The sequence below is a fragment of the Lichenostomus cassidix genome, chromosome 1, assembly GCF_008360975.1.
Source record: "Lichenostomus cassidix isolate B80296 chromosome 1, HeHo_3.0, whole genome shotgun sequence".
NCBI classification, from domain to species: Eukaryota; Metazoa; Chordata; class Aves; order Passeriformes; family Meliphagidae; genus Lichenostomus; species Lichenostomus cassidix.
In genome coordinates, this window is record NC_139479.1 from 98426292 (window position 1) to 98438874 (window position 12583).

The following is a 12583-nucleotide window of genomic DNA, read 5'->3' on the forward strand; positions in this document are numbered from 1 at the left end:
TCTGTGAAGGGGTAGACCTCTGCTCTGCAGCTTAGGAGAGTTAAATTACTCATCCCTGCCCCCAAGTTAGGAAACAGAGGCTGATGCAAAGGTGGGTGACTTCCATGAAATCTTACTGCCAGTGAGCACTCAGCACCCTGGTGTGACCAGAAACAGCCAGGCACCCTAAGTAGCTCCCTTTCAAAGAGAAGAACACAAAAGATCTGAAAGTGGAAAATAAAGCTTATTCTTTGTGGGACTGGCCAGAGTGTGAAGCCCAGCCCCTAAGAGTTGCTTGATGGGAAAGGATGTCAAATTCAGGTTCTGCCTCTTCCTGTTGCAGTTGCAGCCTGCTTCTCTGATCTCCAGGCTGGACTTGCAGCCTTGGTTCCTGTGCATCTGCTGTGCCTTGAACAGTGTGCTCACAGAGACAGAAAGCGCTCAAGTGGTGGCCCTGTCACGTAGCATGCTCTGAGTTATGTAATCAAGTGTTTCATAGGGGTTTAAAACTACCAGTGCAGAGAAGAGAAAGCACTAAATGAAATGCCTGTGGAGGACAACAATGAATTAGGCCATCTATTAAATTTTTCATCTCTTGAGTCTGTTCAAGCCCAGCAGCATCAGAAGCAGTATAAATCTGAGAATTCAGAATCATAATGTGAGAAAGTAATGGATGAAGAGACCATTTTGAAACAGATATACAAGGAACTGTATTCCTTTTCACATTTCTTTTTCTTTCCAAATGCAGCTAGGACTTTTGTTGGCAAAACTGATTGTGTGTCCACCTCAGGTTTATCAACCTCCTTTCATATCAAGCTGAACATTAATCATTTGCCAAAAGGAAACTGTTTCATAGCAGGGTACATAATACAGCATGAATGAAAGACATTTGACAAAGTCTTGTGTAACTCAGAAAGAAGCAAATTGATTTTATTTAATATAGGATTAAATCAGACCACAGGAAAAGTCTCATCTTAACTCTTCTCTCCACTTCCACATTGTACAAGTTGTATAATCAAAATTCAAGTGACTGTACAGAGGCATAGCTCCCTTTCTATCACTGGAGGTTAGCTGACTCATACCAGCAGAAAGTAAAATCCTTGTGTTTTATGATTAGGTTTGCTAGTTTTCAGTGATTTCACCTTGATTTTAGTGGTTTGAGTTGTTTTTCAGGACACTTCCCCTGTTTGATAGCCTGATGATAGGGTGATAATAATATTCTACTACCTGCCTTCTCTTCCTTCACTTTTCATCCTATTGTCCTCTTGTTCCAACTTTATATCAGCACTTCAACAGGGAAGAGGAGAAATTACTATTCACACTCTCAGCCTGCTACCATCGAGATGCAGAAGAGGGAGAAAAAAGGTTTGTTTCTGGCTTATGATTAAAAATAAACTAGATGTGCGGTAATTTCCGTTACCTTCATTTAAAAGAGTGCCTCTATTTGTATTTCTTCCTATCTGTCACTGGGATGCTTGGTGCAGTTTGGGTTGATGCAGACTAGGTGGAGTAAATCTGAGCCGGTGGGGTGAGCAGCGCAAGGCTGAGGAAAGAAGCACGAAAACAGACCACAGATGGGCGAGATAAACAGGATCCCTGGGCTGTGACTGAGGAGGCAGGTCTCTTTAATGGCTCTTAGCAACGCCCCTGCTCTGACCCTCCTCATATGTGAGGAAAATCAAATCAATACACTGTTCTTCAAACCACGATGCTGCAGCAGCAGCAGGGCATTGTGGCAGCCTGCGTCTCTTAAATTCCTCATCGCTTTTTCAGTGTGCTGATTTCTGGATATCTATCCTTGCATCTCTGCTGAAGAAGACTCTGACTGCATCTTTGATCGGATTGCTCGAGCTCCCATGCACAACCTTCTTCTTATTAGCAAGTATTAGGTAGGCAATTTTAAAGTACTTTTGGATTTGCAGGCAGCTGTAACGTTGATCTGACAACCCTATTGTATTCTCTGTAAACATAGCAGAAGCCTCTATTTAAAACCTACTGTGTTTTAAATCTTGCTTTTCTTCTGTTTTCTGGTTGGGCAGGGGGGACTGCTGTTTTTTTCCTTCCTTTTAAAAAAGATGTTGTATCTGATTTGTGCTTTTGGAAAAGGATATTCCCTCGTTGATCCCTCCCCTGTTCTGTGGAACAGCTATAACCGGTGTCATACAGTTACTTTCAGTGTTGATGAACATCTGTTCAACTGTCTAACATTTAGGGCAGGCTGCTCACTCTTTTATTCTTTAATCTTCCTGTGTGTACTTCAAAGGTCTAGACTGGGACTCTGCCCACTGAGCAAGTTCTACCTTGTTTCCAGAGATGGCTAACAGGGGACCGAGCTATGGCTTAAGCCGAGAAGTTCAGGAAAAGATTGAACAGAAATACGACCCGGAATTAGAGTCTAGGCTGGTGAACTGGATTATTGTACAGTGTGGAGAACAGATAGAGCACCCTCCTCCTGGAAGACAACATTTTCAGACTTGGTTGATGGATGGAACGGTAAGTGTTTTTTCCAATTACACACTTTCATGTGTTTGTATGCACAATGCCCCTGTGTTCAGTCTTCATTTAGATAAATTGGTCAGAGCTCATGGTCAGTGCAGAAATATATATCTTAGTATCTAATTTATTTCCTTTTGACCAAGAGTCTTAATCTCAGAAGATAAATTATCCTACTAGTGCACTGGGATCAGTACAATATTTATGATTCTTATGAGTCATGCATGTTATATAAAAATATGACTCATTCCTTCAGCATCTTTTCTCATACAGTTAAATGAGATAGGTTTTAAATGATGTATACTTTTCTCTTTAAGAAAAAATCAATGTTGACAAGGAAAGGCAAAGAGATACAGCAAATTTAAAGGATAGGATTGTGCCATAACTGTCTTCTTGGGAATGATTCTGTAGCTAAAACATTGTATTCCATTGGTTTATTGAACAACAGGCAGATGCTGCTGTTTGCAGTGGCTGTAAGACTATGCTAATCATTGAATCTCTGCCAAAGCGACTTTAACAACATTTCAATTGACATTGCTTATTTTTTGGCTTGGGCATGAGGCTTCTTCTCTGTCAGTTGTTATATAACTTCTGCCAGTGATTGCTTCGTTGTTCCTAGCAGATTAGGATTTACATGGTTAGGGTATTGCCTCAGTTAGTGAAAACTTTAATGCTTTTCTAATATACTTTGATTATTATAAATTCACTTCTTTGTTTTTAACTGAAGAAATTATGTCCCTGACAGAAACTGATCAGGTCAAAAGTGTTTTGCAGCATCATTTCATGTGCAGAAATTGCCCTCTAGTTTGGTGACTGCTTTCTAATTTTGTTTCTGTCTTTATCTCATAGCTGTTATGCAAGTTAATAAACAGTTTGCATCCAAAGGGAAATGAGCCTATTGCAAAGATCACTGAATCAAAAATGGCTTTCAAGCAGATGGAACAAATATCTCAGTTCTTAAAAGCTGCTGAAATCTACGGAGTAAGAACAACAGATATTTTCCAGACAGTGGATTTATGGGAAGGTAAAAATAATAAACTGAAAGTCAGTTTACAGTCTTCATTTTACTTTGCTTTGATGTGCATTTTGTCTAAGACATATTCTCTAGTGCAATTATCTTTTGTTTCTGTTTGCCTTACCTCATTACCATGTTCTTCCAGTGCTGCATTATCTCCTCTGAGGGATTTATATTACCCTGAGGGCATAACGGAACCTTTCCAAGCGGATGTGTTATCCAAAACCCCATCATTCTGATAGAAATCCACAGACCTGTTCTCTCTTCTAATTATTTCAAAGTAAATAGCTCCTAATAAGAAATAGGGAAAACCCTGATTTTCTGATGACAAAATTTTATTGCAGTTTTCAAATTATAAGCAAAGCTTAAACTGGAGCTAAGAAATGCATTCCCAGGAGCATATATGCCTCTGTGAAGCTTATGAGGGCTCATTTATGACTAGAGAGAAACAAAACTCACTGCTTAATACCATGTTAGCTGAGCTTCTCTAAGGAGACAGTCTTTTAAGAGAGGTCACTATGGCAACAGCAAAAAAAAAAAATCAGGGTGCTTCTGTGCTTTTACAGTAAGACAGGTGAAGTCGGTCTCCATCCCATGCTCAAAAGGGATGTTCTAGTTGCTGAAGAGCTGAGTCATTTGTGCATTCATGGGGCTGGTTTTGCCCACTTCTGTGGTGGTGCATCCCTTCCTAGTGCTCTAACCAAACACATTGTATATCCTGCATCTCCCTGGACAAGGTGATGCAATGCTTTGGCTGAGCGCTCAGAGTAAGGACAGCTGCAGAGTAGTGAAAGGCACAGATGAAAGGGTCAGAAGTCTTCCATGAGAATCAAACAGTGGAAAGAGGAAAACAATGCACTGAGCAAGCTGTTCAGCATAGTTTGTGTAGGAGTACACATGGAGAGAAAAAAGTGGGGTCTGTTTTCACCAGCAGTCGGGATATGTGGAAGAGATCACTCATCTGAAGGACAGCTGGAGGAATGAAAGATCAGGGAGCTCCCTGTGAATGGGTTAAAGGGAAAGGATATACTGACAGCTGGAGTTATGCGATCAATAATGGTCTCAGAGTACCAGATTTGCTTGACAAATCTATACCTTTGGGCACAAAGGCAGGATTGTTTCTTCCAGTTCAGTCTGCAGTGTTTCATCTAATCTACCTTTAAATGTCTTAAATGATGAGATTTTCATTTCCCTAAAGTAACACCTTCCCACCCCTCAGCGTAGCAAGCTGTTGAGTGAGAAGCTCCATATATCTCGTAAGGGATGATAATGGCTCATTTCAGACATTGTTCTTTGCAGTCTTTTACAACTCCTACTGGCTTCCCATCATGCATATGAAAGTAGATTGATCCTTACTAGGAAAAGGACTTGCTTTGAAGACGAAATGCTCCTAATGATGGTGGCAGTCTCCTAATTTCTCTTCCTTTCACTCATCACGTTTTCTCAAGAGATGTAAGGTAAAAAGATAGTAACTTCCAGAGGACAGGAAGTCAAAACAAAACTTGCAACCTAGGAGGAAGACATACAAGACTCTTCTTCACTGTTATTTTTAAGACTACCCAAAGCTAATCTGTGTTTCCTCATTCTCCCACTCCCTTTTCGTCCTTCCTGCTGCTCATTTCAGTGCTGGGATGAAACAGCATGTCTCTCCAGCAGTGAGGCACTGCAAGCTCTTTGTGTCTCACCAGGACTCTGACCTCTGGCATCTGTGCTGCTTCAGGGCTGAATTGTCTGAACAGGGATGCATTAACTGGGCAGAAAGGACAGTCTCTTTTTCACTATTTCCTAATTGCAGCAGTCCTACCCTTCACACCATAACCTCTTTAGTAAGAGAGATGTGAATGTATGTTTATAGGGAAAGAAAAGTGTGTGACTGAAAAACAGCTTTTCCCTGGCACTAGTTGTTTTGCGGGAGCTTTTGCTTTGAAATTCTTAGCAGTGATTAATGAAAATGTTTTAGGATACGATCTGCTGTTGGCTATTTCAAACTCACTCAGTCCATCTGGTGCATCTTTCTTCATCTCTCTGGCTTCTTGATCCAGGGGAAGTTTCATCTCTCTTTTGGCCCTTTCTTACATAAACGTACTGTGCTGAGCAGCTTTCCTGATCCATGTCCAAGATATGTTCCCTGCTTTTTACAGATCCCTCCTTGGTATGTTTCCAGGCAGGGAAGAGGCAGCTGCACCATTGGGTATTTGTTCAACCTTTACAAAAAAGCATTTCAGGAATACTATGCAGATCAGTTCTCCATCTTTGTGTTTGAACCTTCTCTTTCTGGATCTGGTGTTGAAGAAGAGGTCCTTCCAGACAGGTTTTCCTCTAAAAACAAAGGCTTAGCTCAAGAAGTGAGCGGAGACCCCTTCCTCCTTTTTTTAAGAACAGTGTCAAGTTCCTCTACAAGGCCATGCTATTCAAAGCACACTGCAGGGGACACTGAGATGCAGGAGTGTCATCAGAGTGGGTCCCTGCAGAGAGACTGAAGCTGTGGGCCAGGTGGACAGCTCACATGCCTGTCAATAAACAAGTACTGGAGCTGAGGGAAGGCACTGACTACAATTTGCTGCAATACCAGAATCAAACCTGGCTTTAGAGAAGGTGTATGGTCCCTTGTGTAAGGTTACTGCACTGGAAATTTAAAATTTTTCCTTGTGTTTTTTTTTTTTCTGCTGACCATGGAGCCCTTTGTATCCTTTGCTGGAAGAGGGCAAGTGACAAAAGATCACTTGGATTCAGGTCTTCCCTTGCCCACAGCACTCCTTATATGCAGCAAGGAGTCTCTGCAGAGCAGAACCGTGGCCATGGCTTTGTTTTGTCACGTGTCACTCAGCTCCCACTCAGTTTTTTCCCCTGCAGCATCTCCCACTTGTCACTGACAAATAAAGCAGAGCTGAGCATAGAGCGTGGGGGGGCTGCCAGATGGCTTTGCAAGGCTGATCATCATATTTCACTGCCTATCTTTTGTTCCTTTGGCTTTTTTCTTCACTCGCCGTCATTATTCAGCTGATTCACTTTTAAATCCTTCTCCACATCCCTTTTCATCCCAGGCAGTCACTGCACTCCTGTTCTATGGGAGGCATCCCAAGGACGTTGTATGTGGCATCTGTTACAGCATATGGTGCATCTGCTGCTCCAGGGAGCTCTGAGGGCTCCTGCCTCGCGCTCCTCTGCGTGTGCCTGTGGATGTGCAAGTGGGGATGTTGGCTCTGCAGCCGCCCGCCCAAGCAAGGACCTCGTCTCACACAGTTTGCCTTAAATACAGTAAAATACACCAGTTCTGGATGGCTGACAATTTGTTTTCTGAGCAAATTGTCCCCTGCAGATAGGATTTTTATAAACTTTAGTAGTCTGTATGACAGCCACAGTTAGAAGCTGATAGATGTTTTCAGCTTTAGAGTGCTGTCCTCACCTCAGCCAGTGTGTTACAGAGCCCTGGGCTGCATCTGTAGTTAGGGTGTACACCTGATTACAGTCAACCTGTAATCAGGGTGATGCACCACATGAACACAGAGTGTCCACTGCTCCCTTCCCTCTACACTCCAGTTCGTCTACGGTGATGTTCATTAATAGTGGTCCACTGGAGGTATTTCTGAATTCTGTTATCATCGTGTCTCTGGTATCTCCTCTTTTATGTATTGCTTGTTTTCACATGTGAAGAACCGGAATCAGATCTGTTAACTAGATACATTACTTTAGGGGAGAGGAAGAACTGGAATGCAAGAGGGGAGGGGAGTCATAAAATAGTCATGGAAGGATTTCATATGGGAGAAGCAAAAGGCAGATTTCTAATAACTTACCACCTCACACAATTGAAAATACCTGCTGCAACTGTTTTTTTGCTAGAAAGATTTCCAAAAGGCACCATGTCTGGATTGGATAATGACTTATGTAACTTTTATTTGGCTAAAGATGAGACAAGGCCTGACTTTTTGAACTGAAGTAAGGTCTCATAGGGATAACATGGAAAAATAGTGGAACGAATGGCAGAAACTGAAGGTATGAAACTGAATAGCATTGTAGTGAGTCGGAATGATTAGAGAGGTGATTTGATGGTTAATTTGGGAAGGACTGATAGAAGTTTACCTGCACAGGAGCTCCCCAGGACTGCTGTGAGCTCCGCTAGCACAGGGATCAAACTTACTCTGAACAAACTGAGACAAAGCACTGTTATTTAACACGCTATTCTCCTTTCAGCTACATTTTACTGAGTTTATTTCCATTATTTGTACACCAAAGTAATCTCTCCTTAGGAGAAAATTTTGTCAAAGGGTTTATTTAGACTTAAAATTGTCTGGGGGGAGGCATTTAAATAATCAAAGGCCTGGAAACCTAGATATGTCTGAAAAATTAAGTTTTGCCTTAACTCTATCCCTTTGTTGACTTTTAATAAGCTCTTGCATTAGTACTTTCATTACTTTCATTTGAAAGTACTGATGCTCTTGCATCAGTACTTTCAAAGTCAGTACTTTCATTACAGCAATGGTAAAATAGCATTTATAATTCTAATAATGCACCTCTTCAGGGGACCTGAGGGAGTTAGTTAATACATCAGATAAAACTGTTTTTCAGTGCACCAAGCTATTTGTTGTGCAAGGATTTCCTATATTAATTTCACCGTCTGGCTTTCTAGGGAAGGACATGGCAGCGGTGCAGAGAACCTTAATGGCTTTGGGCAGTTTGGCAGTCACCAAGGATGATGGCTGCTACAAAGGAGATCCATCCTGGTTCCACAGGTAAAGTCCAGAGCAGAGCTGCTCAGAGCTGTCTTCCCTGGGAAGCTGGTAATATCATCTGCCTTTAGGGTTTAAGGAAATATATTGGGAAAGGAAGGGAAGAATCTTCCCCAAGTTTCCTGGTAATAGAGAGGTTTTTCTCTCCGAAGGCTAGAGAAGGGAAGCAGGAAAAGTGTACATTTGTTATCAGATTTGCTCTCTCACAGCAGATAGCATACAGAAAGACTAATGAAGACAAGGCTGTTATGGATGTCTGTGAGCCCCCATTCTCTTTACTGAGCAAAGAGAAGGCATGAAGTCTCTCTATTATTTTTCATCAAACCAAAAATTATTGCATTTCCTAGTCTTCTTTTTTCTTGAGGAGCACCACTTATCTGTGAAGAATTCTCTGTCTTGGCAAAGCTGTTTATTTGTTCTGAAATTCCATTTGTTTTGGCTAGGGAGGCTGAAAAGCAGGAACAGGAAGAAAAGGAAATCCTCCCACAGTTAGCTCTCCTGCCCCACAGGCATATTATTGACATGAGTTTCTGCCATCCAAGAGTATTTCTTACACAGAAATGTCAAAGGCATGTTAGCAAAAAGAGTGCTGACCTTGTCTTTTTTCCTTGAATTTTCTGACATCTAGGTGAGGCTCAGTGAAAATAAAGCAAACTTCATCAAGTTAAACTGAATCTGAGATTTGAATTTTAGGTGAATAAATTCAAACTTCTGTGCATTGTTTATATGAAATCAAATTAGATTACCTTAATACACTGCACAAATAGGTTTATATTTATGGAATATAATTAGGTTTAAAATTGATTTCAAATCCAGTTACATGCTTTAATATAAACCAGACATGAAATCACTATGACCCAGACAGGCTTATTTGTTTTATGTAACTAAAACAAAGTCCTGCATGGAAAAATTAATTTTCATCTGGACTCCTAATTGTGGGTGGAAACAGTTTTTGTTGGCATGGATGAAGATGTGATCACCTCCCTTCTTCTTTAGCTGTCTGTGTAGCCCATGCTGCTGGGACAGCCAATCCATATCTATTGCAATCCCTGTGAAATACCATGTTAGAGCCACTGCCTTAAGGAAAGCTGGTGTTACGGCACATTGCCAGTCAGGAGCTGTTTTATGAGTAGCTTCCCTATCCCTTCAGGCAGACCAAGCCCCCTCACTGCTACCCAGTGTTACTCATAATTCAGGGCTTTCAGGCTGATTCTTAATCGCCTTAAGTTAAATTGAGAGACCAATATCAAATGGCATAAGAGTATCCGTGCAGGGATCTAGAGTGATTAGGATAATGCCACATTTGAACTAAACCATTTAACTTTCCATTTCCACTGTCTCATATACCCAGTCCCATCAGACTGATCCACCCTTCCTTGCACGCCCCAGCAAGGTTCATGGATCCATAGCTATTTGTTATCCTGTGGCTTGGCAAACACAAGCACTGGTGTAAAGCTGACAGATCTGGTGGGCTCAGTTTTAGGTAAGATGCCAGACAGGCCAAACAGGACTTGACATATTGTGAGACATGGAAGGTGAGCAGACTTGCCTTCACCTCTTTTGTTACCCTCACTTAAAGCCGTTTCCACACGCCTAAAAACAAATCTTGTATGTGTTATCTGTAAGACCATCATACACTAAATGTGGGGCTTATGATGGTAAAAATAACACTATATGATCCAAGCTGTATATGTAATCAACTTTTATTAACATATCCAGGCTTCTCTTTAATCTATCCTTTTGTTTCTTCCTTGCAATTCTTGGTTTTTTTCCTGTTTATTTACTTTTTGACTTTCTGTGGAAGTACTCATTAACATAGGTAAACATTCTAGGAGGAAAGAGAAAAGAACAGTAGAATGCTTTCCTGTTTTTTTAATTAAAATAGAGGCAGACACAGTGAACCTGAGCTTCAATTAGGTAATAGGAGTAGTTCTAAAAACATCCTCTTGTAGAGACTCTGGCAGTAGTTTGGTGCCTGTTTAAGTCTTCTGGAAAAGAAATTATGCAGCAGTGAGAGAGGCCTGCTGTCTGAGGCACCATGATTTTCTGTGCCTCCCCCAAAACAGTGATCTTTCTGGCAAGAGCTGTGGGATCTGAGCGCCTATGATGAGCCTCAAAGACTCTTTCTGAAAAATGACTGGTCAGTCCTGGTGTCCTGTGGCTCTTTCTGAAAAATGACTGGTCAGTCCTGGCGTCCTGTGGCTCTTTCTCACCCTTCTGCTTTGCTGGGTTTTCATGTGAACATGGGTTCATCTCCTGCAATGTCCTGAACACCCTGAGCTTAGCAGAGAGTTTAAGTGCTTTTTTGGACTTGGGCCTGGGTTCTCAGCACAGAACAGGATCTGACCCTCACAGCGAGGATCATGTTGATGGTTTTCAATCACAGCAGGTACCTAATCTAGTATTCTCATCTAGTCGTGGGGTGGGGAAGAAAAGGGGAACTGTAACTCGATGCCATATTACAGCGTAACCTGATCACAGGACAAACAGACACAGCAGGGAAATAGATTGTGCCTGTGTGGGAGTAGGGTCTGGTAGATGGAAAGCCTCCCTCAGTTGGGGCTCCAATGATTCAAATGGCTCATTTGATAGAAACAGACTGACCCTTCTCCATTGTAAATTGCTGTTTTGCCCACCTTGTTTAAATGAAAGATAAATCCAAGATGAACAGTTTCTTGCGAGGCACAAGAGTGCAAATTTTGGCCTTCTTAGCTACCACTTTGGCCTTCAGTGCTATTTTCAGGGAGAAAAATGATTCTTTTATGCCTCAACAAAGGTTCATTGATCCAAAGGGCTTTTGAGACCAGGGACACTGAACAAAAGTGGTCAGCATGTTTTGACAGAAGATAAAGGACTGTCATACAGTTAAGACACAGGTGAAAAGGGCGAAGTCTGTTGCTTAGGAGGTGAGAGATCTGGAAATGGCAACAAAGGAAATGTTCTGTCCTGCAGACAATCAATGTCTGCTCTGCAAAAATGAGGGAGTCTCTTCTCTGGCCTGCTGTTGCTCTGGGTACACTCAGCTTTTATTTACTCCACTAGTTAAACTGTACCAATTTGTAGTGTTGCTGTAGATGGGTATCAACTTGAAGTACAGCACAGGTAACTGTCTCATGGATCAGATCCCTTGGACTACAGCTGTTAAGAGCTATAGGGGTTAACACAAATTAACCCTATTTTATTATATACAGCACTACATAAATATTTTACCTGTCATAGCTGCTGGGGAAGTCCCTTGGGGTTCTGGAATAACAGGTACAGTGAAAGTCTGAATTGCTGTAGATATGACTAGAGCATTACTTCTAATTGCAGGAAAGCAATTAGCCCAGCCAGTATTGTCCAGCACATGGGATAGTGCAAATGACATATTGCATTACAAGGGACATAAGCCAATTTCAGATTGCTTTTCATGATCCTCTGGCCATACAAAGAATGATGGTATGTATGTATGTTGCTTTTTTTGTGTGTATCTGGACAGGAAAGCACAGCAGAATCGACGAGGATTTTCAGAAGAGCAGCTTCGGCAGGGACAGAACGTAATAGGCCTTCAGATGGGCAGCAACAAAGGAGCATCACAGTCGGGTATGACAGGCTATGGGATGCCAAGGCAGATTATCTAAAAGCATCTCTGTCTGTGGAGAAAACACTCTTTCTGCAGCATGGTCTGTTATGGGAAAAAAAAAAAAAAGAAAAAGAAAAAAAAAGCTTATTAGTTCCCTTTCTGCCTGGTTTTTAATAGATAGCGCTCTCTAAGATTTGAGGTACTTTTGGTTTGGTTTGTTTACTTTGCAGCTGCAAGAGTTCATCTAGGAACTTGGGTTTTTGTGGTGGTGTGTGTCAGTTCACAGCACGTGCGCACTGCTGCCTCCTACTTTTCACTTCTGAACTATGCAAAGACAATTATTCTGTATTAATTTATTTGCAAAGTGTTATCTTCCATATTTGTCTCACACTGCACTTGTATTTCAACCAGTAACCTCGTTCTTCAATTCAGTGATGATATTGTTTGACTTAAGAATAAAGACAAATTAAAGACACCTCAAAGACTCATTATTTAAAGAAGGTGAAAGTAATTGAAACCAACAATCACATGGTGCAGTGTGGAGGAGTTAAATATTTTCAATAGTCCATCTGTTTTATCTCTAACCCAAAGCCCTCTCTGAGTGACTCCCTGCTATAGTGTTCACATGTTACATGTTCAATTTAGTATTTGTCTAAAGGCACACCCAAACTATTTTCCTAAAAAAAAGAAAATGTTTATTATCCATTGAGTCTGATTCATACAGTCCCAGCCAATTTAGCTCAGATTTTTATTGACCTAGTGTGCTGGGTCATCTGCAGCCCACAAATTTGTGGATTGAGCTAAAAT

The 12583-nt window shown here is 41.4% G+C and overlaps 1 protein-coding gene across 1 annotated transcript; it reads left to right on the forward strand.

Moving 5' to 3' along the window:
* Nucleotides 1–1467: 1467 nt before the first annotated feature.
* TAGLN3 (transgelin 3) lies at nucleotides 1468–12251 on the forward strand. The gene is made up of 5 exons (XM_085073240.1): nucleotides 1468–1868; nucleotides 2291–2472; nucleotides 3322–3496; nucleotides 8115–8217; nucleotides 11693–12251. The coding sequence occupies exons 2-5, from the start codon at nucleotides 2293–2295 to the stop codon at nucleotides 11832–11834; spliced, it is 600 nt and encodes a 199-aa protein (XP_084929366.1). The 5' UTR covers nucleotides 1468–1868; nucleotides 2291–2292; the 3' UTR covers nucleotides 11835–12251.
* Nucleotides 12252–12583: the final 332 nt, after the last annotated feature.

Coding starts and splice junctions, on each gene's coding strand:
- TAGLN3 (XM_085073240.1), top strand. CDS start 2,293: ATGGCTAACAGGGGACCGAGCTATGGCTTAAGCCGAGAAGTTCAGGAA. Junction 2,473..3,321: donor CTTGGTTGATGGATGGAACG/GTAAGTGTTTTT, acceptor TTTATCTCATAG/CTGTTATGCAAGTTAATAAA. Junction 3,497..8,114: donor GACAGTGGATTTATGGGAAG/GTAAAAATAATA, acceptor CTGGCTTTCTAG/GGAAGGACATGGCAGCGGTG.